Source organism: Lynx rufus, unplaced genomic scaffold, assembly GCF_022079265.1.
Source record: "Lynx rufus isolate CCGP_SWC_20201006 ecotype Redwood Valley unplaced genomic scaffold, mLynRuf1.p SCAF_36, whole genome shotgun sequence".
NCBI classification, from domain to species: Eukaryota; Metazoa; Chordata; class Mammalia; order Carnivora; family Felidae; genus Lynx; species Lynx rufus.
The window spans coordinates 450,061-475,315 of NW_025814852.1; the positions used below are offsets into that span (position 1 = coordinate 450,061).

Genomic DNA, 25,255 nt, shown 5'->3' on the forward strand with positions numbered 1-25,255 from the left:
AGCTGTCAGCACAGAGCCTGATGCAGGGCTGGAACTCATGAGCTGTGAGATCATGACCTGAGCTGAAATCGGGCACTTAACCTACTGAGCCACCTAGGCGCCCCCCCCGACCAAATTTTTTTAATTTAAAAAACAAAATAAAAGTTGGTTGTGGGTCACAGGAGAGCATGAAAGCACAGTGACTTTGTGCTCCAGTGGTTTTATCTACCAGGGTCTGTATTCCTCAGGCTTCAAGGAGAGCTCAGCCGGCCTTCGGTGAGTGCATATGGACCCACGTGCCCAGGCTGGTCCTTAGTGTCCTCAGTCTTCCCTCCATTTGTAGGGGGCACAGCAGGTGCAACCTCAGACCTGAGGATGGCATGTGACCGTGCCAGGGTCCTTCTCCATGCAGAAGAACGCCTTGGGAGCTCTGTGGCCAGCAAGGTGGGTGGGGACCCTCTTTCCCCTCTCTGGCTTTGGTGCTCCTTGGCTGTAGTGTGTCCTGCGGGGACCCTTCCCCTGCCACACCCCTCTGATCATGCTGCCTCTGTTCTTCTCAAGTCCAAGAAGAACGTGATTGTTGCAGACACTCCCTCTGCGGTCTTCCACTACTCAGAGACTAACTTAGATGAGACTGTCTCCAGCAGGAACACAGATGCTATCTTCAGAGCCGCCAAGAAGGACCTGCTCACCCTGATGAAGCTGGACGTAAGTGGCCACCCTCCTGTCCTGTCTCTGGCTTGGGTGAGCATGGAGACATGTGCAGTCTCTGGTGGGACAGGTGGGTGATGACTCCTGCACATTGTCCTAAAGACCCACGCCTTTGGGGCAGTGCGTCCCAGGATGGAGTTATTGTGCTGGTGGCTTCGCAGACCCTCTCCCTGGCACTTTCTCAGTATATCCTTGCCCTCCTCCGCGGGCTGTGAGTCCTGTGTGCTCTGTAAACTTTGGATGCCATCTAAGGGTTAAAGAGTTGTGAATACCTTGTATACAGAAGAGAGTGGGTGCCCATGGAGCCACCACATAAGGGACCAAACTACTGGTCCCGAAACCAGCTGTGTGCCCTCAGTGGCTGCAACCCCCGGCTCCCCGGGAAGACCACTGCCTTGCGCCTGTGTGTGGACTTGATGTGCGTGACTCCTCCTGTGTGTCCTCTGGGCCTACTGACACTTGCTCAGCTTTGTGCCTGTGACCTGCCCACACGGTTGTCAGTCCTGGAGGCCCCATCACTGCTGTCTCTGGCTCGGGCCAGCATGGGAATGTGCTGTGCATATCTATCTCTCATATCACAGCACATCCGTGCTGTGGAGGGACACACACTCATGTGTCTGTGTCCCAGGGGGTATATATCACCACTTGCCCAGATCAGTGACAAGGGCTCCTGTGACCCTGCATGCATGACAGCAGTCGGGATTTTCAGACTTTTCCGTTTCAGACAAATAAGGCACAATGAACATGGCTTTTAATTTTTCTTATTTTATTGTTTTTTAAGATTTTATTTTTGGGGGCACCCGGGAGGTTTGGTCGGTTAAGCATCCAGCTTTTGATCTCAGCTCAGATCTTGATCTTAGGGTCGTGAGTTCAAGCCCCATGTTGGGCTCCACACTGGGCATGGAACCTACTTAAAAAAAAAATGCTTATTCTGTATCTGTTGATATGACCATGTGGTTTTTTTTTTTTTTGGTCTGTTGACGGGATGAATTACATTGAACTGATTTTTTATTTTTTTTAAAAAAAACCTGTTTTTTAATGTTTATTGTTGAAGGAGAGAGAGACAGGGTGTGAGTGGGGGAGAGACACACACACACACACACACACACACACACACACACACACAGAATCCGAAGCAGGCTCCAGGCTCTGAGCTGTCAGCACAGAGCCCAACATGGGGCTCGAACTCACAAACCGCGAGATCATGACCTGAGCCACAGTCGGACGCTCAACCGACTGAGCCACCCAGGCGCCCCCCATTAATTGATTTTTCAAGTGTTGGACCAGCCTTGCATACCTGGGACAGATCCCACTTGTTTGTTGCGTATAATTCTTATGTTGTTGGATTTGATTTGCTAATGCTTTGTTGAGAAATTTTGCATCTGTATTCATGAGAGATACAGGTCTATAGTTTTATTGTATTGTCTTTGTCTGGTTTTGGTGTTTGGGAAATGCTGGCCTCATAGAATAAGCTAAGAATTCCCTCTGCTTCAATTTTCTGAAAGAGATTGTAGAGAATTAGTGTAATTTCTTCCTTAAATATCTGGCAGAATCTACCAGTGAACCCATCTGGGCCTGGTGCATTCTGTTTTGGAAAGTTATTAATTGCTGACTCAATTTCTTAATAGATATAGGCTTATTCAGGTAGTCTCTTGTGTGAATTTTGGTGGATTGTGTCTTTCAAGGACTAGGCTCATTTCATCTAGGTTATTAAATTGTTGAACATAGATTGTTCATAGTATTCCTATATTATCCTTTTACTTTGCTGGTTATCTGTAGTGATGTCCCTTCTTTCATTTCTGATAGTAATAATTTGTGTTCTCTTTCTTTTTTTTCTTAGTCGGCTATAGGCTTATCAATTTTGTTGATTTTTTCAAAGAATTGGCTTTTGATTTTGTTGATTCTCCCTATTGATTTCCTGTTCTCAATTTTATTGATTTCTGCTCTAATTTTTTATTTAAAAAAAATTTTTTAACATTTATTTATTTTTGAGAGACAGAGAGAGGCAGAGTATGAGCAGGGGAAGGGCAGAGAGAGAGGGAGACACAGAATTTGAAGCAGGCTCCAGGCTCCGAGCTGTCAGCACAGAGCCCAACGCGGGGCTCAGACCCACACACCGCGAGGTCATGGTCTAGCCGAAGTCAGACGCTTAACTGAGCCACCCAGGCGCCCCTGCTCTAATTTTTATTATTTCTTTTCTTCTGCCTACTTCTAATTTACCTTTTTCCCCTTATTTTATTTTATTTTATTATTATGTTTTTAATGTGTATTTATTTTTGAGAGAGAGACAGAGTGTGAGCAGGGGAGGGGCAGAGAGAGACAGAGACACACAGAATCTAAAGCAGGCTCCAGGCTCCAAGCTGTCAGCACAGAGTCCAGTGCAGAACTCAAACTCATGGATCACAAGATCATGACCTGAGCGGAAGTTGCCACCCAGGAGCCCCTCCCCTAATTTTATAAGGTGGAAGCTTAGATTATTGATATTGGATCTTTTCTGATTTATGCAATCAGTGCTATAAGTTTCTGTCTAAATGCTGCTTTTGCTGGATCCCACAAATTTTGAGTTGTGTTTTCATTTTCATTTAGTTAAAAATTTGTTTAAAATTTCTCTTGAGGGCGCCTGCATGCCTCAGCTGGTTGAGCATCCAACTTCAGCTCAGGTCATGATCTCACGGTTCATGAGTTCAAGTCCCACATTGGGCTCTGTGCTGACAGCTTGGAGCCTGGAGCCTGCTTTGGATTCTGTGTCTCCCTCGCTCTCTGCCCTTCTTCTGCTTTCTCTCTGTCTCTTTCAAAAATAAATAAACATTAAAAACAATTTTTTAAATAAAATTTCTCTTGAGATTTCTTATTTAACCCATGTGTTGTTTAGAAATGTGTTGTTTAGGGGCATTTGGGTAGCTCAGGTCATGATTTCATGGTCGCGCTCCATGCTGACCGTGGAGCCTGCTTAAGGCTCTCTTCTGTCCCTCTCCCTCAGCCCCTCCCCTGCTCTTGCCCGTGAGCACACACTCTCTCTCTCAAAAAAAGAGGTGTGTTATGTAATTTCCAAGTATTTTTGGCTCTTCCAGTTATCTTTCTGTTATGATTTCTCACTTTATTGTGCTCTGAGAGCAGACTTTGTATCATTTGTATTTCCTTAAATTTATGAAGATGTGGTTTATCCCCAAGGTATAGGCTATCTTTGTGAATGTTCCATGTGGGAAGACTGTATTCTGCTTTTTTGTATGAAGTAATATAGATGATAAATTATGCCCAGTTGTTGGATGATTCTGTTGAGCTCAGCCGCGTCTTTACGGATTTTCTGCTAGCTGGGTCTGCATTTCTGACAGAGAGGGCTGAGTCTCCATCTATAATAGCGGATTTGTCTGTTTCTCCTGCGGTTCTGTTTGTGTCTCATGCACTTTAACGTTCTGTTGTTAGGTGCGCACCTCATGTATAGGGTTGATACACCTTCAAGAATTGACCCCTTTAGAGGCACCAGGGTGGCTCAGTTGGTTAAAGCAGATTGATTTTGCCTCAGGTCATGATCTCACAGTTTCGTGATTTCAAGCCCCACATTGGGCTCTGTGCTGACAGTGCAGAGTCTGCATGGGGTTCTCTCTCTCCCTCTCTCTCTCTGCCTCTCCCCATCTCTTGCTGTCTCTGTTTCTCTCAAAATAAATAAATAAACTTAAAAAAAATTGACCCCTTTATCATTGAGAAATGTCCGTCGTTATCCCTGGTAATCTTCCTTCTGAGAAGTCTGCTTCATCCTCTGAAATCAATATAGCTGATTCTGCTTTGTTTTGTTTTCTCTATTCATCTACTTTTAATCCATGTGTGTCTTTACATTTAAAGTGGGTTTTTTTTAAGTTTATTTATTTTTGACACAGAGAGCGAGCATGAGCTAAGGAGGGGCAGAGAGAGAGAGAGAGAGAGAGAGAGAGAGAGAGAGACAGAATCTGAAGCAGGCTCCAGGCTCTGAGCTGTCAGCACAGAGCCCGATGTGGGTCTCAAACTCACGAACCGTGAGACCATGACCTGGGCCGAAGTCAAAGGCTTAACCAACTGAGCCACCCAGGTGCCCCTAAAGTGGATTTCTTGTAAACAACATATAGTTGGGTCTTGTTTTTGTAGTTAATCTGACAACCTTTGTCTTTTTTTTTTCTGCCTTACCCCTAGTTTATTTTTTAAAATTAATTAGTTAATTTTTAATTTACATCAAAGTTAGTTAGCTTATAGTGCAATAATGATTTCGGGAGTAGATACCAATGATTCATCCCCTACGTATAACTCCCAGTGCTCATGCCAACAGGTGTTTTCCTTAATGCCCTTACCCATTTAGCCCATCTGCCCACCCACAACCCCTCCCACAACCCTCAGTTTGTTCTCTGTATTTAAGAGTATCTTATGTTTTGTCCCCCCCTCCTTATTTTTATTTTTGCTTCCTTTCCTTTATGTTCATCTGTTTTGTATCTCAAATTCCTCATCTGAGTGAAGTCATATGATATTTGTCTTTTCTGACTGGCTCATTTCACTTAGCATAATACTCTCTAGTTCTATCCACGTAGCTGCAAATGGCAAGCTTTCGTTCTTTTTGATTGCCGAGTAATACTCCATCGTGTATATATACCACATCTTTATCCATTCATCTGTCAATGGACATTTGGGCTCTTTCCATACTTTGGCTATTGTCGATAGCACTTCTATAAACATAGGGGTGCATGTGCCCCTTCGAAACAGTACACCTGTATCCCTTGGATAAATACCTAGTAGGGCAATTTCTGGATCATAGGATAGTTCTATTTTTAGTTGTTTTTTTTTTAATTTTTTTTTAATGTTTTGTTTATTTTTGAGACAGAGAGAGATAGAGCATGAACCAGGAAGGGGCAGAGAGAGAGGGAGACACAGAATCCGAAGCAGGCTCCAGGCTCTGAGCTGTCAGCACAGAGCCCAATGCGGGGCTCGAACTCACAAACCGCGAGATCATGACCTGAGCCAAAGTCGGACACTTAACCAACTGAGCCATCCAGGCGCCCCTATTTTTAGTTTTTTGAGGAACCTCCAGACTGTTTTCCAGAGTGGCTGCACCAGCTTGCGTTGCCACCAACAGTGCAAAAGAGAGCCTCTTTCTCTGCATCCTTGCCAACATCTGTTGTTGCCTGAGTTGTTAATGTGAGCCATTCTGACAGGTGTGAGGTGGTATCTCCTTGTGGTTTTGATGTGTATTTCCCTGATGATGAGTGATGTCGAGCATTTTTTCATGTGTCGGTTGACCATCTGGATGTCTTCTTTGGAGAAGTAACTATTCATGTCTTTTGCCCATTTCTTCACTGGATTATTTGTTTTTTGGGTGTTTAAGTTTGATAAGTTCTTTACAGATTTTGGATACTAACCCTTTATCTGATATATCATTTACAAATATCTTCTCCCATTCCGTCAGTTGCCTTTTAGTTTTGCTGATTGTTTCCTTCGCTGTGCAAAAGCATTTTATTTTGATGAGGTCCCAATAGTTCCTTTCTGCTTTTGTTTCCCTTGTCTCCGGAGATGTGTCGAGTAAGAAGTTGCCGCGGCCGAGGTCAAAGAGGTTTTTGCTGCCTTCTCCTCTAGATTTTGATGGCTTCCTGTCTTAATTTTAGGTCTTTCATCCATTTTGAGTTTATTTTTGTGTATGGTGTAAGAAAGTGGTCCAGGTTCATTTTTCTGCATGTTGCTGTCCAGTTTTCCCAGCACCACTTGCTGAGGAGATTGTCTTTATTCCATTGGATGTTCTTTCCTGCTTTGTCAAAGATTAGTCAGCCATACGTTTGTGGGTCCGTTTATGGGTTCTGCATTCTGTTCCAGTGTCTGAGTGTCTGTTTTCGTGCCAACAACCTTTGTCTTTTAATTGGTGCATTCAGACCGTTAATGTGTAAATGATTACTGATAGAGTTGGGTTATTACCTACCACATTGTTTACTGTTTCCTATTTGTTGCCCTCATTTTTCTTGTTTTTTGCTTTTTGTGATTATTATGCGTTTTGTATCATCTGTTTTTCCTCCTTTTTTGGCTTATCTGTTTTATATTTCTTTTTTACTTTTTTAGTGGTTGCCCTAAACTTGCAGTATATATTTGCATTTAACCCTAGTCTACTTTCAAATTACCCTGACATCATAAGAAATATATATATTGGTCTCTGGCCCTGGCTTCTGACAGCTTCTGAGTTCTCCTTTTAAACACAATACTGCCTTGTAGAGTGTGAGAGCTTAGAACCAGGTAACCCTAACTGGCCACCACTTGGAGCATCATGGCATGCATAACCAGGTACGTTGTTGCTATTGCTGTTACCATTTTGAAGAGATTTACCTGTTAGATCAATTAAGAATAAGAACTATGAGGGGCACCTGGGTGGCTCAGTCGGTTAAGCGTCCGACTTCAACTCAGGTCACGATCTCGCGGTCCGTGAGTTCGAGCCCCGCGTCGGGCTCTGGGCTGATGGCTCAGAGCCTGGAGCCTGCTTCCGATTCTGTGTCTCCCTCTCTCTGTGCCCCTCCCCCATTCATGCTCTGTCTCTCTCTGTCTCAAAAATAAATAAACGTTAAAAAAAAAAAAAAAGAATAAGAACTATGAGGCTCAGTCCGTGGAGCATTCACCTCTTAATCTCAGGGTCATGAGTTCGAGCCCCATGCTAGGTATAGAGATTACCTAAAAATAAAATCTTGGGGCCCCTGAGTGGCTCAGTCGGTTAAGCGTCCGACTTCGGCTCAGGTCATGATCTCGTGGCTCGTGAGTTCGAGCTCTGCATCTGGCTGTGCGCTGACAGCTCAGAGCCTGGAGCTTGCTTTGGATTCTGTCTCCCTGTCTCTCTGCCCCTCCCCTGCTCATGCTCTGTCTCTCTCTGTCTCAAAAGTAAATAAACATTAAATAATTTTTTTTAAATCTTAAAAAAAAAAGAATAAGAACAATAAAAGTTTTTATTTTCCCTTCACTTACGTGTCTTCTCCAGTGCTCTTTTCATCATGTCGATCCGAGGTTCTGACCTGTATCGTTTTCCTTCTCTCTGAAGAACTTCTTTCAACATGTCTCCAGGCAGGTCTGCTGGCAACAGAGTCCCCCTTGTGCGTGTCAGGCAGCATCTTCATCACCCCCTCATGTCTGAAGGGCAATTCCAGTGGGTGCAGAATTCCAGGTTTTCTCTGTTTTTTTCTCTCAACACTTTCAATATTTGACTTACTTTTGTCTTGCTCATGTTCATTTCCGAGAAGTTAGATGTAATCCTTTGTTCCTCCGTAGCTCAGGTGTTTCTTCTCTCCAGCTTCTTTTTTTTTTTTTCCTCCAAGTTTGTTTATTTATTTATTTTGAGAGAGAGACAGGGTGAGCGAACTGGAGACAGAGAGAGAGGGAGAGAGAGAGAATCCCAATCCCTGACACGGGGCTCAAACCCACAAACTGTGAGATCGTGACCTGACCTGAAACTAAGAGTTGGACACTAAACTGACTGAGACCCCCAGGCACCTCTTCCCTCCGACTGCTTTCAGGACCCTCGTTTGTCTTGGACCTTCTGCGCTTTGAAATGATCTGTATGCCTGGGTGTGGTGTTCTCTGACTTCCTGGTCTGTGGTTTGGTGTCTGACATTCATTTGGGGGAATTCTCAGTCATTATTGTTTCAGTTATTTCTTTTGTGTCTTTCTCTCTTCCTCCTCCTCCTCCTAGCCTTCCCTTCACATGTGTGTCACACCTTTGTCGTTGTCTCACAGCCCTTGGGGATCCTGTTCTGTGTTTACAGTTTTGCTTGTTTGCTTGAGTTTCACTTTTGGAGTTTCTGTTGCTGTGTCCTTAAGTGTCAAGATTCTTTGCTCAGTGAGTCCAGTCTGCTAATGAGCCCATCAGAGGGCTCCTTTCTGCCATACTGTCTTTATCTCCAGCTTTTCTCTTTGCTTCTCGAGATTTCTCCGTCTGTGCTTACACTGCCCATGTGTTCTCGCGTGCCGCCTACTTGATCCACAGAGCCCTTAGCGTATATTAAGCGCAGTTGTTTAAAATTCTACTCTGATAATTCCAACACCTCTCCAGGTCTGAGTCTGGTTCTGATGCTACTCTGTCTCTTCAGACTCTGTTTTTGCCTTTGCGTGTGCCTCGTGGTTTTTTCTTGATGGCTGGATGTGATGTCCCGCGTCAGAGGAGCTGCAGTTTCCCTCTGCTCCCCTGGCAGATCCAGGAGGTGCAGCTGGGCTGGTTTTCTCCCTTCTCAGCCCCATAGCTGCTGCCACTGCAGCCCAGCCTGGCAGGGTGTGGGACCTGGGCTCCAATTTGTGGCTTCCTGCCTGGCTTCAGGGGGCACAGCAACCCCCCCACCCCCCGCCCCAGGCCTGCTTTCTAGGCTTCTGAGAAAGCATAGGGGGTCAAGGCCTGCCACAGTGCACCTGCACCTTCTCTGCGCAGGCTCCAGGGAGCCTCTGGCTGGAAGAGGGGAAGGGGGTGTCTTCCTCACTTGGGAAGTCAGCACAGGGCCTAGCAAGGCCACCCTGACTCCGCACCCCAGCATCTCATTCATACCAGAGAGTAGCTGTGCTGCCACCTGACCTTACAGTAACCCTGTGCACCTTTGAAAAGATTGATGGTTTTCAGTTGCTGCTTTTAATAACTTTTATTATATTAAAGGTATAATTAATGATAAAAGAAAAGGAACTCTTGTCAGTAGTTCTTGAGTGATATAGGGAGGGGTGGGGAGGGGAAGGGAGGGGAGGGCCATGGGTCCCGTGTGGTCTGTGTTCAGTGGGGCCTGTGCCTCTGCGTTGGAGTCTCCCAGTGCGTCTCAGGGTCACCCCCAACCCTTTAGGGAACACAAGATGGCTGACGTGGGCTGGGGCTGGGCACTCCCCTTCCTCTGGCCAGCTAAGCCCTGATGAAGCCCCAGCAGGTCAGGCTGTGCTGAAGCAGTTTCCCCTGCGGGCAGGCCTGTGAAGAGCACATAAGCCTCTGGAGTATTTTACAATATCCTGTCCCTCCCGCTACTGGAGGCCTAAAGGCATTTAGGGCACTCTTTTCGGGTATTTCCTATGAGAGCCCAGCTGGGCTCCTGGAGGTCAAGTTCACAAGGCAAGGGGGCTCCATGTCTGATGTCTGAAGTCCTGTGCTGATGGTACCAGTGTGATGCGGGTGGCTGTGCAGGGTCCGCCTTGGCAGCCGTCCTCAGACAGTGTCCGTGCTCTCTTGTGTTGGTACTTGCATTCCTATTTTCAGGACTCCTCGCTCTTGGATGGCCGGGTGACGCTTCTCCATGTTCCGGGAGGCACGGTGGTGTCGAGGCAGGGAGACCAGGTGAGCAAAAGGCCATGGTCGGAGGGAGTGGCCACCAGGGCTGCCCAGTGCTGTAGCCAGTGCTGGACAGGATGCAGGGTCTGTTGTCACTGTTCCTGAGGGCGCTCTTCCCCTGGGGCTTGTGGAGGTGTCTGCAGCCATGTTGTGAATCACTGAGCCCGCCCTGTTTGTGGGGGTGGGTGCGTGTGCACACTCACAGACGCACACGTGCTTGCGTATGTGTGAGGGTCATTACTGAGCTCCTAGGTGCAGAGGACATGCTTTTGTTTTCTCAATTCCTAAGTCCAAATACAGATGAAAAATACATTTTTCTAAATAAATGAACCTAATTTCTGATTCTGAAAGCCTTGTTGTGCTGGGCAGGCAGGGATCATCTCCATGGCATCTGCCCTCCTGGGAGCTCGTCTCTCTTGCTGCTGGGTGGTCTGGGTGTCCCTCTTTGTAGGAGTTGGGTCTTCTGTGGCCCCTGCACCAGCATGCCAGAAGGTGTTTTGTTTAGTGTGCTCTTAGAGCAGCTTTGGTGAAACAGGTGTTTTTTGCTGGGAGAGCAGACCGAGCATGGGCCCTCCACCCTTGTGCCCGTGTATCTGCTGGAGCGTCACTACACGGGCCCAGGTGACCACAGCCGGCTGAAGACCCAGGGGCAGGACTTGGGGGACAGAGCTCCTAGGCAGCACGAGCCTGTGCCCAGGAACAGTGACATGAGACAGCACAGGCAGAGGAGAAGCGTGCAGTTCCTGGGCCGCCCCCTGGCCCCGCCGCGCAGAGCCCCCATGGTGCTGCTGCGCTGACTGCCTGGACCCAGGGGTCTCCAGCCCATACCCCTTGTTTGGTTAGGACGTGAACATCCTCTTTGTGGTCTCGGGGCTGCTGCATGTGTACCAGCGGAAGATTGACAGTGAGGAGGACACCTGCCTATTCGTGGTGCGCCCGGGGGAGATGGTGGGCCAGCTGGCAGTGCTCACGGGAGAGCCCCTCATCTTCACCATCAAGGCCAACAGGGACTGCAGCTTTCTCTCCATCTCCAAGGCCCACTTCTACGAGTGAGTCCCCGCTGGGCCTCGACCTGCCACGTGAGGCCAGGCCGGCCTGGGTGGCTCCTGTGCGGGTGGCTGTTGTGGGGCCCACGTCAGGCACCTCTCGGGGCCCTGCCTCTAGCCCTAATCACACCCAAGGAGACAGGAGTTCCAGGGAGAAAGGTGAGGTCAGTGGGGTGAAGTAGCAGGAAGGGCTTGTCACCCTGTGGGGTGGCCACCATGCTCCCTGCCTCTGGAGGCCCAGAGAGCTTCGGGTCCTCTTCAGGAAGACAGTCCAGATCATCCATAAGCCTGGACCTAGACCCTTGTCCACCCCGTCCAGCCCCTCCAGGCCCAGAGGTGTCCTCAGCCTGTTGAGGGAGCCTGATCGTCACCCCTGTGTGTGTGTGTGTGTGTTGTGGGCTCACGGTGTGTGTCGTAGGCAGCTCCCGCCCTGCACACATCGTCTGACTCATGTCCTGAGAGAGCTCATCTAACCCTGGGCCTTTATGTACTAAATTCACGGCTCCCACCAAACTCCCCTCCTGGCCCCTGTGTCGGCCTGATGTGCTGACCACCCCCTGCAGTGCCTCAGGGGCTTCCTCAATCATTGTCCGAAACCGAACTGCCGATTTCCCCCCAGTTTTCTCCTGCTCCCATTTTTCTCTTCTCTGTAACTTGTGACTCTATCTGCCGCTTGCTCGGGCAGAGTTTTGGAGTTGCCCCAGCCTGCCGCGCCTGAGCTAACCGTGCCCTTGCTGCTCCTTCTAGAAGCCTTCACAGTATAGGGGATACCCTGCTGCTGCCCTCGTCCCCAGCAGCCGGTTCACACACGGCGACCAGGGAATTGGGTCTGTTGTGTTCCTGCCGGCCAGAGCCTGCCAATTACTCTGTCACGCCCAGAATCGACCCAGAGCGTTCCCAAGGTCCTGCGTGGCCGCTGCCCTCTGACCTCTCAGCCTCACCCTCACTCTTGTGCCCCCACTCAGCCCTTTTTCCACACCCACTCTGGTCTTCATGGCACATTGCATCCCACTGCTGGGGTGAGACGTCAAATGAGGCCTGTACTCGGAGCACATCTGTGGGGGCGATGGCAGCTGGCAGGGGCCTCCACAGACTCTCCCAAAGCTGCTGGCGGCTGCGGGGCGTGCGCAGACCACATCGGAGCAGGTGGCTGAGTGGTTGCTGAGCTCTGTCCTAGCCCTGGGCCTGTGTCCCTGTCACCTGCTACGTGGCATCACCATTTGATAAGTGTGGGTACAGGTCCCGCCAGCTCCAAGTGCTGTGGCCTGGAGGGAAGGGGGTAGCACCGGAAGGGTTGGCTGTAGGCCTTGCTGGAGCAGGAGTGACTCTGGGCGGGCTTGGCAGAATCATGCGGAAGCAGCCAACGGTGGTCCTGGGCGTGGCGCACACCGTCGTCAAGCGGGTGTCGTCCTTCGTGCGGCAGATCGACTTCGCGCTGGACTGGATGGAGGTGGAGGCCGGGCGTGCAGTGTACAGGTGGGGCCCGTAGGCATGCAGGTCTGTCACCTGCAGTGTCTCCACTGGGAAGACCAACTCCTCTGGCTCTGCTCCCTGAGGTCCCCACACCCATGTGCTTCCTGGCCCTCCTCCCACGGTGTGCGTGTGCACACACTCAGACACGCACACACACACACACACACTTTTTCATGGGCATCTTTCCCTATCAACGTATGCAAATGCAGGCTCTCCTTTAAGATGGCCCAGCAGATGGGAGGTTAGCACAGCCTGTGTGAAGGTGCTCGTGTGCTGAGCGTCTGGCCTCTTAGCTCCACGTCGCAGCAGCGCTGTGTCCAGAGTTTCACACAGACATGGGCTGTTGCTATCTGGTTTTTATGGTATTGAAAATTAGGGGCGCCTGGTGGCGCAGTCGGTTAAGCGTCCGACTTCGGCCAGGTCACGATCTCGCGGTCCGTGAGTTCGAGCCCCGCGTCAGGCTCTGGGCTGATGGCTCAGAGCCTGGAGCCTGTTTCCGATTCTGTGTCTCCCTCTCTCTCTGCCCCTCCCCCGTTCATGCTCTGTCTCTCTCCGTCCCAAAAATAAATAAACGTTGAAAAAAAAAATAAAAAAAAAAAAAAAGAAAATTAAAGTCAACAACATTTAAAATACTTATGTATTTTTTGATGTATTTATTGAAGTTTATTTGAGAGGGAGAACGTGAGCGGGGAAGGGGCAGAGAGAGAGAGAAAGACAGAATCCCAAGCAGGCTCCACGCCGTCAGCGCAGAGCCTGACACGGGCTCGAACTCGCCAACGGTACTGCCAGACCATGACCTGAGCCGAAATCAAGAGTCAGATGCTTAACCAACTGAGCTGCCCAAGTGCCCCGAATGATTATTTGCTTAAAAATCACAATAAGCCCTTTATATGTTAGCGTATGTATTTTTTGATGGAAAATAACTGTATTTTCCCAACCAAAAAAAATTTAGTGAGATTATATTTTTTTAATTAATTGGTTTATTTGCCACCTCAAATGGTAGAGGGCTTCCCGACCTTGCCCCATCTGCTCCATCGGTGTCTGTCCCCGCAGGCAGGGAGACAGGTCAGACTGCACCTACATCGTCCTCAGTGGCCGGCTACGCTCTGTGATCCGCAAGGATGATGGCAAAAAGCGCCTGGCGGGGGAGTATGGCCGCGGAGACCTCATCGGTGTGGTAGGGCCAGATTCCCTGTCCCCACCAGGCCCTGCTCCAGGGTGACTCCTGGCTCCTTACCTGGGTGTGGGGAGGGGGCCCTCCAAGTGACCTCATGTGGGGCATGCCTTTCCTGGGGGCCGGCGTGCTCGCTCTCACCCAGGCTGCAGCACCAGGGCTTGGAACGGTCATCCCCCAAGGTCTCCAGAGAGGACAGCTGGCCGGGTGGAGCTGGGAGCCCCTCTGAGAACCTTGTGTAGGATGAGGCCCTGCGGGATGCCCGGCCCCTTTGGCCTCAGGCAGGTTCCAGTACTGCTGGACGCTCACCCTGTCTCAGGCTGTCACTGACGCTCCTCCAGCACTTCAGGGGTGGCTGGACGAGCCCCTTTTCCTCCCGTTTCCCGCCTGTATGCCGCACTGCAGAAGGGCCACCACGTGCTCTGCCTGTGGTTGCGTTCAGAGTGTGGCTGGCTGGGCCTACAGGGCTGGAGGGCGTGAGCACCTCCCCGGCTTCTCTTCCTCAGGTGGAGACGCTCACCCACCAGGCCAGGGCGACCACAGTGCATGCCGTTCGGGACTCAGAGCTGGCCAAGCTTCCGGCGGGAGCCCTGACATCCATCAAGCGCAGGTACCCGCAGGTAAGCACTCCTGTTCCGGGCTGCCTTAGGAAAGCAGGACATCCAGACCATGAACTCGGGATTACTAGACACTGGGCTGCGTCCTTCTGAGTACCAGAGTGGGTACAGATCGAAGTGACCTGAAGCAGGCTCGTTGCCCGTTTTCAAGGAGGTGTCAGTATGGACCAGCAGGTGGGGATAAGTGCCTTGGGGCAGGTGGCTTGGGTGTTGCCAGGAGGTGGGAGGGGTACACGGGAACTCAACGAGTGAAGCCACCTGGCACCTCCCACAAGATGAGCCACGTCACAGGTGATACTGAAAACCAGTGAGGGATCTCACGACAGGCAGGAACAGGCGTGATGCAAGTGTGGTTTTCGCGGTGGGGGCTTTCTTGCTGTGCTTCTTGGGAAAAGTGGACTCGGACTTTGGACAAGGCAGATTCAGGCTTGGGCGAGTGGCCATTGGTCCAGGCAGTGGACGGAGGGGAGTCTGTTCTGCTCCTGGGCCGGATGGAATGGCTGGTTTTCGTCTCCCTGCTTAGAAGCAGTAAGTGTGCGGCCTGGGAAATGGGAGGGCCTCGGACTGGGGGTTTGGAGGAGGATCGGGAGCAGAGCCGCTGCAGGAGGAAGAGATGGCCTGTTCTTTCCTCATCAGCGCCGTGTGCGCGTTTCGTGCAGACATCTCTGCTCTGGAACAGAGCAAGTTTATTTGACAAAGTTATTTTCACTTTAGCACCAAAACTTGATAAAAATGCAGAAAACTTTCAGTCATTTCTCTGAGTGCTACAAATACTCTAAATGTGAGCAAATCACCTATAAAATATATGTATTTGATTAGGGCCTGTTTAAGGAATGTTAGCCTAATGTTGAGAAACTATTAAAATGTAATTAATTATGGGAAAAAGTCAAAAGGAAGTCTTCCCCTTACGATTATATCAGGGCTTTTGACAAAATTCAGCCACGGGTAGTAAACCCTCTAAATAAAATGGAAGTGAAGAAACCTTTATTCCAGAACACCCAAGTCCAAAACAAGATAAGCCCCTCGTCACCTGACAGAAAAGGTTGAAAAAAATGAAACAATTGGCCTAAGTTTGGGAAAGGAGTAAAAGTTGGATTTGCAGCAAACAGGTATCTTGTTTGTGGAAAAGTGGAGGGTTTACAAGGTGGGCTGGAGCATGTGAGTTGAGACCAGCACAGCCACATGAGGAACTGTGTGCACGTGTGGGGCCCGCGCAGCCCAGGGCAGCCTCCTGGTTCCAGCAGCTGAGAGCACCTAGGACGTGGCCCTGCTGTGTCCTACGTGGGATAGGGTGAGTCTTTCCCAGTTGGAAACGAGGGAATGGATGTCTTTCTGTGAACAGTTTAGGGTGCCTTCCCTGGGGAAGCAGCCGGGGACCACCTGCCCAGCAGGACCTTTTCCTGTGGGCACACAGAGCTGGCTGGGGGAGGCACTGCACCCCCTTGGCATGCCACTGTATATTCTGGCTCCGTTTAGATAGTTCGTAATCTTTTACTGTCATCTTTCATTTGGCTGTTCGTGTCCCAGATTTGGTCTCTGGGGACCCCTTAGTCCTGTTGTGCCATGTGCCCTTGGACCAAGAGAGCCCTTGGTCACTCTGCCGGAGCTCCAGGGTCTTCCCTTTCCGTGCCAGCCTCTCCCTCTCCAGCAGTGAGAACATCTGCTCCTGTCTTGAGCTGTTTGTTTAGGAGTGTGTGCAGCTCCTCCCTCGAGGACCCCCCACCACCGCAGAGCATTACCCCACACCAAGCCGCTGCCCACCCCCGCAGTTCTTCTACTTCCCCCTGCACCTGCCCGCGGCTGACGCCCACATCTTCCCTCCCTCAGCACTTCTGCAAGCCCTTGATCTGTGGGAGGATCTGGGCCCAAGTCTGAGGGCCTTGATCTAAGCACCAGGAGACCCCTGTGAATGGCAGAACAGTGGTGGTGGTGGCCAGGGCCAGTACGTGTGCCACCAGCGGCCACGATCACTGGGAGCAAGGGGGAGCCAGCTGCTTCCTGTTCTGCAGGGCTGCTCCCTGGTGGGCCCATAGAAAGACCCTCTGCTCACACCCACTCCCCTGGGGGCCCACAGACTTTACCCATGTGCAGCTCCCAGGAGCTCGTGGTGCGTCCCGATGCTTCTCCATCACACGCTGGCTGCTCCTGGGCTGACTACCACCGTGTGTCCTCTCCCATAGGCACTGGCCTGGCCTAGATCCCGGGCTTGCTTGCTTGGTGCCCTCCAACACAGGGGACCGCTGGCCACTCGGCCCCGTGGGGCGGCTGCTGCCAGCACGCCACCCACCACCACCGTCCTCTCTGCGTCTGTGCTTGGATTTTGTGTAAACGAAGTGTGTTCTGTCCGGCTTCTGTTGCCCGGTGTGGTGTCTGAGGTCTGTGTCCTGTTGACATGTACTTTTTGCTGCAAAGCAGTGTCCCACCCCGCTCCAGGGTGCACTCATCTGTCCTGTTGATGGATATTTGGTTGTTCCCAGCTTGAGGCTGTTCTGGAAATATTTTCATGGCACGTGTTTCGTTTCTCTTCGGAACCACTTGACACTGGCATTGCCGGGTCAGAGGGTAGACATATGTTGGATGTGGTTGCCCGTGTGGTTGTACCAGTTCATGGCCCCAGCAGCACGCAGCCTGTCACCAGGCGTCAGCACTTGGTGGCTGCACTCGTTCGTTCCACAGGAAATGGCTCTCCTTGTGCTTAGAATTTCCCTGATGACCAAAGATGTTGAGCACCTTTTCGTATGTTCATGGGCTTATTTTGAACCTTTTTCACTTGCTGTAGAAATGATCGCTTTTTAAATTAGCCTTAATGAGAATTATTATAAATTTGTAACTGTGATAATTATACCATGTGTATGTTTTTAAAGGCTCTTTTAGAGATACAGATTCAAATCTTAATGGATAAAATGCTGTGTTTGGGATTGGCTTCAAACCTTTTCAGGTGTGTGTGTGAACTGATTGTGGCTGGGTGATGGAGGGTGGGGTTCGCCCTTGTGTATCGTGAAATTTTCCACAATAATGTGTGGTTTTAAAATTAGCTCCAAGTAACAGTTTGTTGCTAGATTACTTATATACAAGCCAGACTCCTTTTTAGTTTCTCTTTTGGACCACTGCTCAAACTGTTTTTTGTCTCACGCCTTAAAATGTGGACAGTTTCACTTGCCTCGTGCATGAGTCTTTGACTCCAGCATCGTGGGGGTGAGAGAGGCTCTCTGAGTTGGTTTTCCAGGGCTGTTGGTTACTGGAGCCTAAGGTCTCAGCCGGCTCCTTCCAGGGGCAGCCCCAGAGCTCAGGGCTGTAGACGGTCAGAAAGCAAACCAGAGGCTGAGGCCTGGAGAGGCAGAGGACAGCAGACAGGCAGCATCCAAGGGACCTCATCAGTGTCTTCAGCTTGCTTTCTGATATAATTTAGGTTTTACTGAAGCTGACGGCAGCTTCTCTTTACACAGTGGCCCTGGACTGCATCTAGGAGCTACGGTGGCAGGCCGCCTGCGTAGTGTAAACCCTAGCAATGAAAACATCTGACTTTATATGAAAGTATGTATGAGTAAATTGTAAATATCTTGGCATTCCAACCTTAAATACTTTGTCTATAACATTTAGCATTGACGTAGCCATGTAATACTTCCTGGATGCCATGTCATACTCATCCCGTGTCCTGCCCAGGTCTGGCCCGCTCAGGAGCACACAGTGAGCCCTTGGCTCTATGGAAGCCCTTCCTGGCCCGCCTGTGGAGGTGGCTGTGGCTTTCTCTGGTGCTCTCGTGCCCTGGAAGTAAAAGGAGACTCTGGGACAGGCTCCAGGTTACAGGGCATGTGCCCCTCACACCTGCTGCCTGCAGTGGACTCTACGAAGGCACCCTATAGAGTTAGGTCCTACCTGCAGGTGACCAGCCAGCCAGCCACACTACCCACAGCCCACAGCCCAGAGGGGTTTACAGAAGTAGTGATTTTGAAAATGTGGATCCAAGGTGCTTCGCTTCTTGGTTTAAATGTGTGGTCTCCTTTCTTTCTCTGCCCCCAGGTTGTGACTCGGCTGATTCATCTCTTGGGTGAGAAGATTCTGGGCAGCCTCCAACAGGGAACTGCTTCTGGTATGTCCTTGGGCCTGGCTCCTGGGAGCCCTGCCTACCTCACTGGAGCCCTGCCTGGAGGGAGTGGGGGGAAGCGAGGGGAGAAGGGGTGGCAGGAGGGGTGTGGTGGCCAGGGTGGGGCAGCTCTGAGCTGGTGGGGAAGGCGCTGGGGTTTGCTGATATGGGTACTGGCAGCAGGCAGCATGGTAGGGAAGCCCTGGGGCCTCCCCTGTTTTTTGGCCACTGGATGGCACGGATCTGAACCCAGCACTGGGGCAGGTGCTTGAGGGAGTCTGGCCTGTCTGAGCAGGTGAAACAATTCTCTGATGCTGGGACTTTTCCTGCCAGCTTATGTGTTCTGTTCTGGTTCTAATTCTGAGAATGTGCGCTTTTAAATACTTGCTAGATCCCCTGTCCTGTTCAACAGCAACTGGTTCCTCCTCACTATTTTGGGACCACCTGCTGCCCCCTTGGCCTGCAGCCCCTCTGCCAGAGCCCCCTCATCAGACCCCTGCACCCACCTGGCCACCCCAGTGCCCTCTGCTCCTCAGCTCCCCTTTCCCACTTCACTTGAATCCCCTGACTCGCCCCACACCTCCCTAGCTCTGTCTCCTGTGCCAGGACTATGTCCTCCCCCCGCCCCCACCCGGTGCGGTGACCTGGGCACAGTACTGCATCTTGTGGAAGGATGGAGGTGCACAAATGTGCTGGGGGGGACAGCAGAGCAGGGCGGGGCCACCCGAGTCCAGCACAGCTCATCTCCACCAACTGCATCTGCCAAGACCCTATTTCCAATGCGGTCCCACTGCACGGTCCAGGGTGGACACAGGAGGCGTGTGTCTGTCTGTCTCCCCTCCAAGCACCTGTACAGTTAGGTGGGAAGCAGGTTTCCTGTAGGAGGCACATAGTTGGGTTCTGTGTTTGTCACCCCTTCTGACAGCTTCTTTTTATTTGTGTATAGACCGTCTGCCTTTAATACATTTACTCACATTAGGATTTATACCTGTCATTTTATTATTTGTTCTCTGCTCTCCCCTCTCATTGTCTTGTTACTTGGATGCCTCCTTCTGTCTTCTTTTGAGCCCCTTCAGCCTTTTTGAGTAATCCGTTCCTATTCATCGGTCGTGGTTCTGGGGTGCGACCTCATACCACATCTTCAGCAGTTGCTGTGGGCTTGCGGTTCCCGCCCCTTCCCGTCCGGCCATCTAGTACCAACACGCTGTCCCCGAGGGTGGGCTGCAGGGGCCTCACCTCCGCTCCGGTCTCATCATTCTCCCTTGTTCTGCACACGTTGAAGCCCCTCACGCGGTGCTGTAATTTTGGCTTTCGGCCGTCAAACATGATCTTGAAGCTCGAGAGGAGAATCATCTAGAATATTTCCCACTCTGTCACTCTTCATCCTGGTGTCCCTTCCCTTCTGTCTGAAGAAGTGCCTTTCGTGATGGTCCTTTCAGGGCAGGTCTGCTGGCTGCGTACTCTCGCAGCTTCCCTTCGTCTTGAGACCCTCCTTCACCTTCATCCTGAAGGCTGGTTTGCTGGATGTGCCACCGTGCTGACGGCCCCTGGGGGCTGTGCCGTCCTCCGGCCGCCACGGCTTCTGCTGCGAAGCCCAGATGTGACTTGTTCCCACATCTCTACACCGTCCTTTCTCTCTGGCTGTGTTCAAGCCTTTGTCTTTGTCCTTAATTTTTAGAAACCAAATGCTCATCTTCTTGAATCTACAGATTTATATCTTTTACCAGACTTGGAAGGTTTTCAGTCTTTATTTCTTCGAATGTTCTTTCAGCTCTTTACTCTTTCTGCTCTTCCAGAAATCCACGGACACAAATGCTAGACCTTCTGTTATTGTCCCAGAGGTCTCTTGGGCATGGTGGGGTTTTTTCCTTCTTCCAGTGTTCAGATTGAATAGTTTCTTGTGATCTTTCCTCAAGGTCATTGGCTCTTTCCTCTGTCTTCCTGATTCTGCTTTTAAGCCCATCCAGAGAGTTTTTTATTTCAGTCATTATATTTCTGCATCGGTGTTACTGGTCGCGATTGCTGTTTGTAGCTGGTTGTGATCACCGCTTTATCATCCTTGTCAAGTAATTCCAAATTCCATGACATGTTGTCACTTTTGTCTGTTGATGTTGCAGGTGAGATTTTCCTGGCTTTTGGTAAACCTGGTTATTTTGGATTATATCCTGTATTTTGGGCGTGATGTCATGACACGCTGGTTCTCATTTAAATCTTCTGTTATAACAGACTGTCGGCGTGCTTATGTTCGCAGAGCACGTCCTGGCCCTGGCAGTTGGAATGTTAATTTAATTCTCCGGGCCTTTGCGCTGTTACTGCGGTCTGCCCTACTCGTGTGCTCCCCAGAGCCGCTGTGGAGGCAGGCTGGCTGCTGTTCTGTACTATATTCTGTTCTCAGAGCCTCTGCTGTGCGATTCTGGCTGGCTTTGTGCGTAGGCCACTTGGCGGTGAGCCCAGGACTTCACGCTAGCTTTAGAGATTTCCTTCTCCACCCCTCTTCTCTCTGTGATTTCCCCGCTCTGGTGGGCGTGCACCCCTACTTGCCAGTGCAGGGTGTGGAGAGTTGGAGGGCTCCAGCCCACTGTGTGTGTGGCCCCAGGCAGGTGTTTGCGTAGTGCCAGGGGCCCTGGGAAACACCCCTGGAGGCAGCACCTGGCTGGGAGGGATGGATGGACCCTGCCTGGCTGGGGAGGTGGGGAGCGGCAGGGACGCCACAGCTTTGGTGGCGCTGGGGAGGTGGTTCCCAGGGGTCCGGGACCCAGCCAGTGGGCCCTGCTCTCTGCACCCTTCTCAGCCTCCTTGTAACTGTTGGGGCAGGCAGGTGGGGCATCCTGCTCGTCTCCCTTTCAGCCGGAACCAGGACCTCCCGGTGCCTCAGGTGGAGGCAGAGAAGGCCACGCGAAGCTAGCGAGAGGGTCCCCTTTGGTTCTGCCTCAGACAGAGGATGCTGATGTCAGAGGTTGCTGGGAAAGACACAGAGGAGGGGGCTTCCCAGAGGAGAAGCTTCGGGGAAACTGGCACAAAGGGGCCTCTCTGCCACCCTGTGTGCAAACAGTGACCAGCTCGCAGCCCTTGTGTTTCCCTGCCCCAGATTAGCTCTGAGCCGCCCCCTCTCTCTGCTGTCCTACATCCCCTCGCTCTGGCTTCTGGGTCAGGCCGTGCCAGGACCCACACTCCGCTGCTCCTGAACCACCACTCCTCACCCGGGGCAAGACGAGCAGAGTCAGAAATGGACTCTGCTTTGGAGGAGCTGGGCCCTCTGGTGTGGCCTGTGCCGACGCTTGGCTGTGCACGTCAGGGGTCGGGGCGTGGCAGGCAGCTGGCTGGGCAACAAGCAGTCAGGGAGCCGGCAAGAGAGCCCTCGCGTGTCCGGTCTGTGGGAGGCCAGAGTCTGCCTGGGATGTGGCTGGCGGGAGGGAGAGGCCGCCCCCTTGGCTGCCTCCGTGAAAATAGGAGGCGCCGTTGGCCGTGTAGTGACTGTTGTTGGAAATAAACTTCCAGAGACCCTCAGACTAATGACCTTGTGGGTCAGCACATCTGCTGCCTCCTTCCCTGCCGCCGCGGGGGCCCCAGGGAGGCACGTCTGGAGGACAGAGAGTCCGTGGCCTCAGGGACCGGAAGTTCTACCTACACTGGCCTGTCCACCCCCTCCCCCTCCCCCACCCCTGCCCCCAGTCGATCTTACTGCAGGAGGTGGGCCTCACGTGGCAGAGCATTTTAACTCCGGGCCTCATGCTTTCTCCTGTGTGCTGTGTCGGTCTTCTCCGTCTCCCCTGAGGCTTGTGTGTGTGAAACGCAAGGTGCTCGCGGTGTGGTCTGGTACTCCAGCGGAGAGGTAGGGTGGTCCTCGGGTGGGCAGGAGAAGCTCGGACTGTGTGGGCCTGGAGCAAGCCCCGGTGCCCCTTCCTCTCTCCCAGGCCCCCGTGCCCTGGTGCCATCTAGAAACAATTTAGGCACACCTCCAGACTGCCCGGGAGCCGCCCAGCCCCTCAGGCCTACTCACGACCCTGTGTTTTGCAGGTCACCAGTTTGGGCTACACACTGCAGGCAGCAAGTGGGACTCGGGGAACCCTGCCAGCAACCTCTCCACGGTGGCGGTCATGCCTGTGTCGGAGGATGTGCCCCTCACCGCCTTTGCCCTGGAGCTCAAGCACGCCCTCGGTGCCATCGGTGAGTCCTGCCCGGGGCTACCTGGGATCTGCTCAAGCCCTCCTCTTCTTACTCCTTGGTCCTTCTGGTTCCTTCTGCAAGTGCAGTTAGTGTTGTCCTCAACGCTAAGCCTTGGGCTGGGGGTGCGGGGAGGGGGTGCTCGGGAGAGGACGGGAGCGGAAGAGCATCCACCAGGAGTTTTCTGAGGGTCTCGATGGCAGACGCTGTGTCACGGGAGCCTGTGTCACCCGCCCCTTGCAGCTGCTCCTCCAGCATGGTTGGGGGCTCCCTGTGCGGAGGGGACTCTGTGGCTGCAGGAGCTGGCTGACAGCGTGGAAAATGCCCTCAGTTGAGGTCAGGGAGCTTGGGGTAGTGTTTCCAGATTGCTGACGGCTGTTAAACTTTAGAATTCAAAAACAAGGAGTTGAAATTCCTGAGAACTCTTAGGAACTCCCCAAGTCATACAGTGTTATGTATTCTTAACACTTTATTTATAAGTTTTCATATAATTGTGAGTAACTATAGTAATAGTAAATCGATTTTCTGTGATACACGGTAATGCTGAAAATTTCAGGGGTTGTCTTTTTTTTTTTTAATTATTTTTTAATTTTAATTTTATTTTTGGAAGAACACAAGCGGGGATGGGCGGAGGCGCAGAGAGAGAGGGGGACAGAGGATCTGAGGTGGGTTCTGAGCTGTCACCGCAGAGCCCGACACAGGGCTTGAAATCATGAAGTGTGAGATCATGACCTGAGCTAAAGTCGGATGCTTAACCCACTGAGCCACCCAGGTGCCCCGGGGTTGTCTTTTAAAGAATGACATGAGAATAAATGCAGTGAGCATTAGATCACTGTCATGAAACAACGTGAGAAAGGTTCTCTACTCGGTGTAGACATTTGATAATAGAAAGCATTAAATAAATACCAAATAAAAAAGATTACTAAAGTTGGAAGAATCTACTATAAGTACTTAAAACTTATTCTGAAGACAAAATTTTAAAATACAGAAGGCACTCATTGCCATGTCAGTCTTGATCTTTGTTTCGTAACAAATACTCCAGATGTGGGGAATCCCATTCATCTCCTGTTGGCGTTGCACACATTGTCCGGGGCACACAGAGCATCTCCAAGTTGTATAGCAGGGATGTCTTGCTTTCCTAAAAGCTTATTCCCTTTCTTAAAAACAAAGACAAAAACAAAAACTTTATTTTGTAATAATTACAGATTCCGAGGAAGTTGCGGATAGTAGAGAGGACCATGTACCATTCCCCCAGGTTATGTAACTGTCGCACCCAGTCAGGATAAGGAGATAGACATCTGTGGGGTCTGTGGGCCTTCAGGTGTCACTGGTTGTGACATGTGTATGCATGGGTGCATGTGCTCTGTGCCACTGTGGCTCCCATGTGTTCCTGCTGCCACCTCCAGGTACAGACCCCTCCCGCCCCCTGCTGCCCCTCCAGGTACAGACACCCCCACACCCCTCCAGATGGACTCTCACCAACACCATCCCCTGCCCTTCCGGGTACAGACCCCCACCCCTTGCCCCTCCACAGCTCTGCTCTGGCAGCTTCTGTTGTTTCATCATTCTGAGAGTATCATAAAAATGGAGTCCTACGCAGATGACCTTGGGACACTGGCTCTCTCGGCTCAGATGGTGCCACCTGTCAGTAGTTTGCTCCCTTTCACTGTGGAGAGATAGCCTGAATGTACTTGGTTGCTTCACCTGTTGAAGGATATTTGGGTTTCTTCTGGTTTGGGGGTTTTGTGAATAAAGCTCTGTGACCTTTTGTGTCAAGGATTTTGTATACTTGTGAGTTTCCATTTCTCTGGAAAGACGTCTCGGCATGTGGTGAGTGTGATAGATGTGTGTGCAGTCCTGAAGAGCTGCTGACCCTTCTAGAAGGCTGCTCTTCCTCGTCCTTGCCAGCCCTGGGAGCTGCCGTTGGTTTTTATTGCTGCTGCTCTGATGGGTGGGTAGTGAGAGCACATCACGGTTTCCATTTGGGTTCTCTAGTGGTTCACGACCCTCAGTGTCTCTTCCTATGCTTCCTTACCATGTGTGGGTCCTCTCTGCTCAAGTATCTGTTCATAACTTCTTATCTTTTGCTCCTTTTTGAGTGAGTTATTTTCTTACTGTTGAGTTTTGAGAATTCTTTCGAATGTTTATTTATTTTTGAGAAAGAGAAAGAGCACAAGCAGGGGAGGGGCAGAGAGAGAGGGAGACACAGAATCTGAAGCAGGCTCCGGGCTCTGAGCTGTCAGCACAGAGCCCAACATGGGGCTTGAACTGAGGAACCGTGAGATCATGACCTGAGCCCTAAGCAGGACGCTCAACCAACTGAGCCACCCAGGTACCCTAGGTTTTGAGAATTCGTTATGGACTCCAGATACGGGTCCTTTGCTGGGTCTGTGGTTTGCAGATGCGCTGCTCCCTCCTCTGCTGCCGTCTCTGCTTTCACAGGCAGAACTGTCAATTTTGATGAAGTCCAGTTTATCAGTGTTTTTCTTTTATGGACTATGTTTCCAGTATCATTTCTAAAAATTCTGCACCTAGCCCTAGGGCCTAGAGTCTCTCCTGTGTCTTTTCAAAAGACTTGAAGCTGGGGCACCTAGGTGGCTCAGTCAGTTAAGCATCGACTTGATCTCAGCTCGGGTCATGATATCATGGTCTGTGGGTTCAAGCCCCGTGTCTGGCTCTGTGCTGACAGCATGGAGCCTGCTTGGGATTCTGTCTCTCTGCTTCTATCCC

At 51.0% G+C, this 25,255-nt stretch overlaps 1 protein-coding gene across 4 annotated transcripts in view; it reads left to right on the plus strand.

Annotated features, from left to right (window-relative positions):
• Positions 1-25,255, plus strand: part of PNPLA7 (patatin like phospholipase domain containing 7) — a 64,413-nt gene that overhangs the window by 17,428 nt on the left and 21,730 nt on the right. For all 4 annotated transcript variants that reach the window (XM_047093721.1, XM_047093722.1, XM_047093723.1 and 1 more), the window contains 9 exons: positions 323-423; positions 541-687; positions 9,896-9,973; positions 10,811-11,016; positions 12,358-12,489; positions 13,540-13,663; positions 14,167-14,280; positions 18,298-18,367; positions 22,379-22,528. In XM_047093721.1, the coding sequence (XP_046949677.1) occupies positions 323-423; positions 541-687; positions 9,896-9,973; positions 10,811-11,016; positions 12,358-12,489; positions 13,540-13,663; positions 14,167-14,280; positions 18,298-18,367; positions 22,379-22,528 (1,122 nt within the window). The remainder of the gene's footprint in view (positions 1-322; positions 424-540; positions 688-9,895; positions 9,974-10,810; positions 11,017-12,357; positions 12,490-13,539; positions 13,664-14,166; positions 14,281-18,297; positions 18,368-22,378; positions 22,529-25,255) is intronic.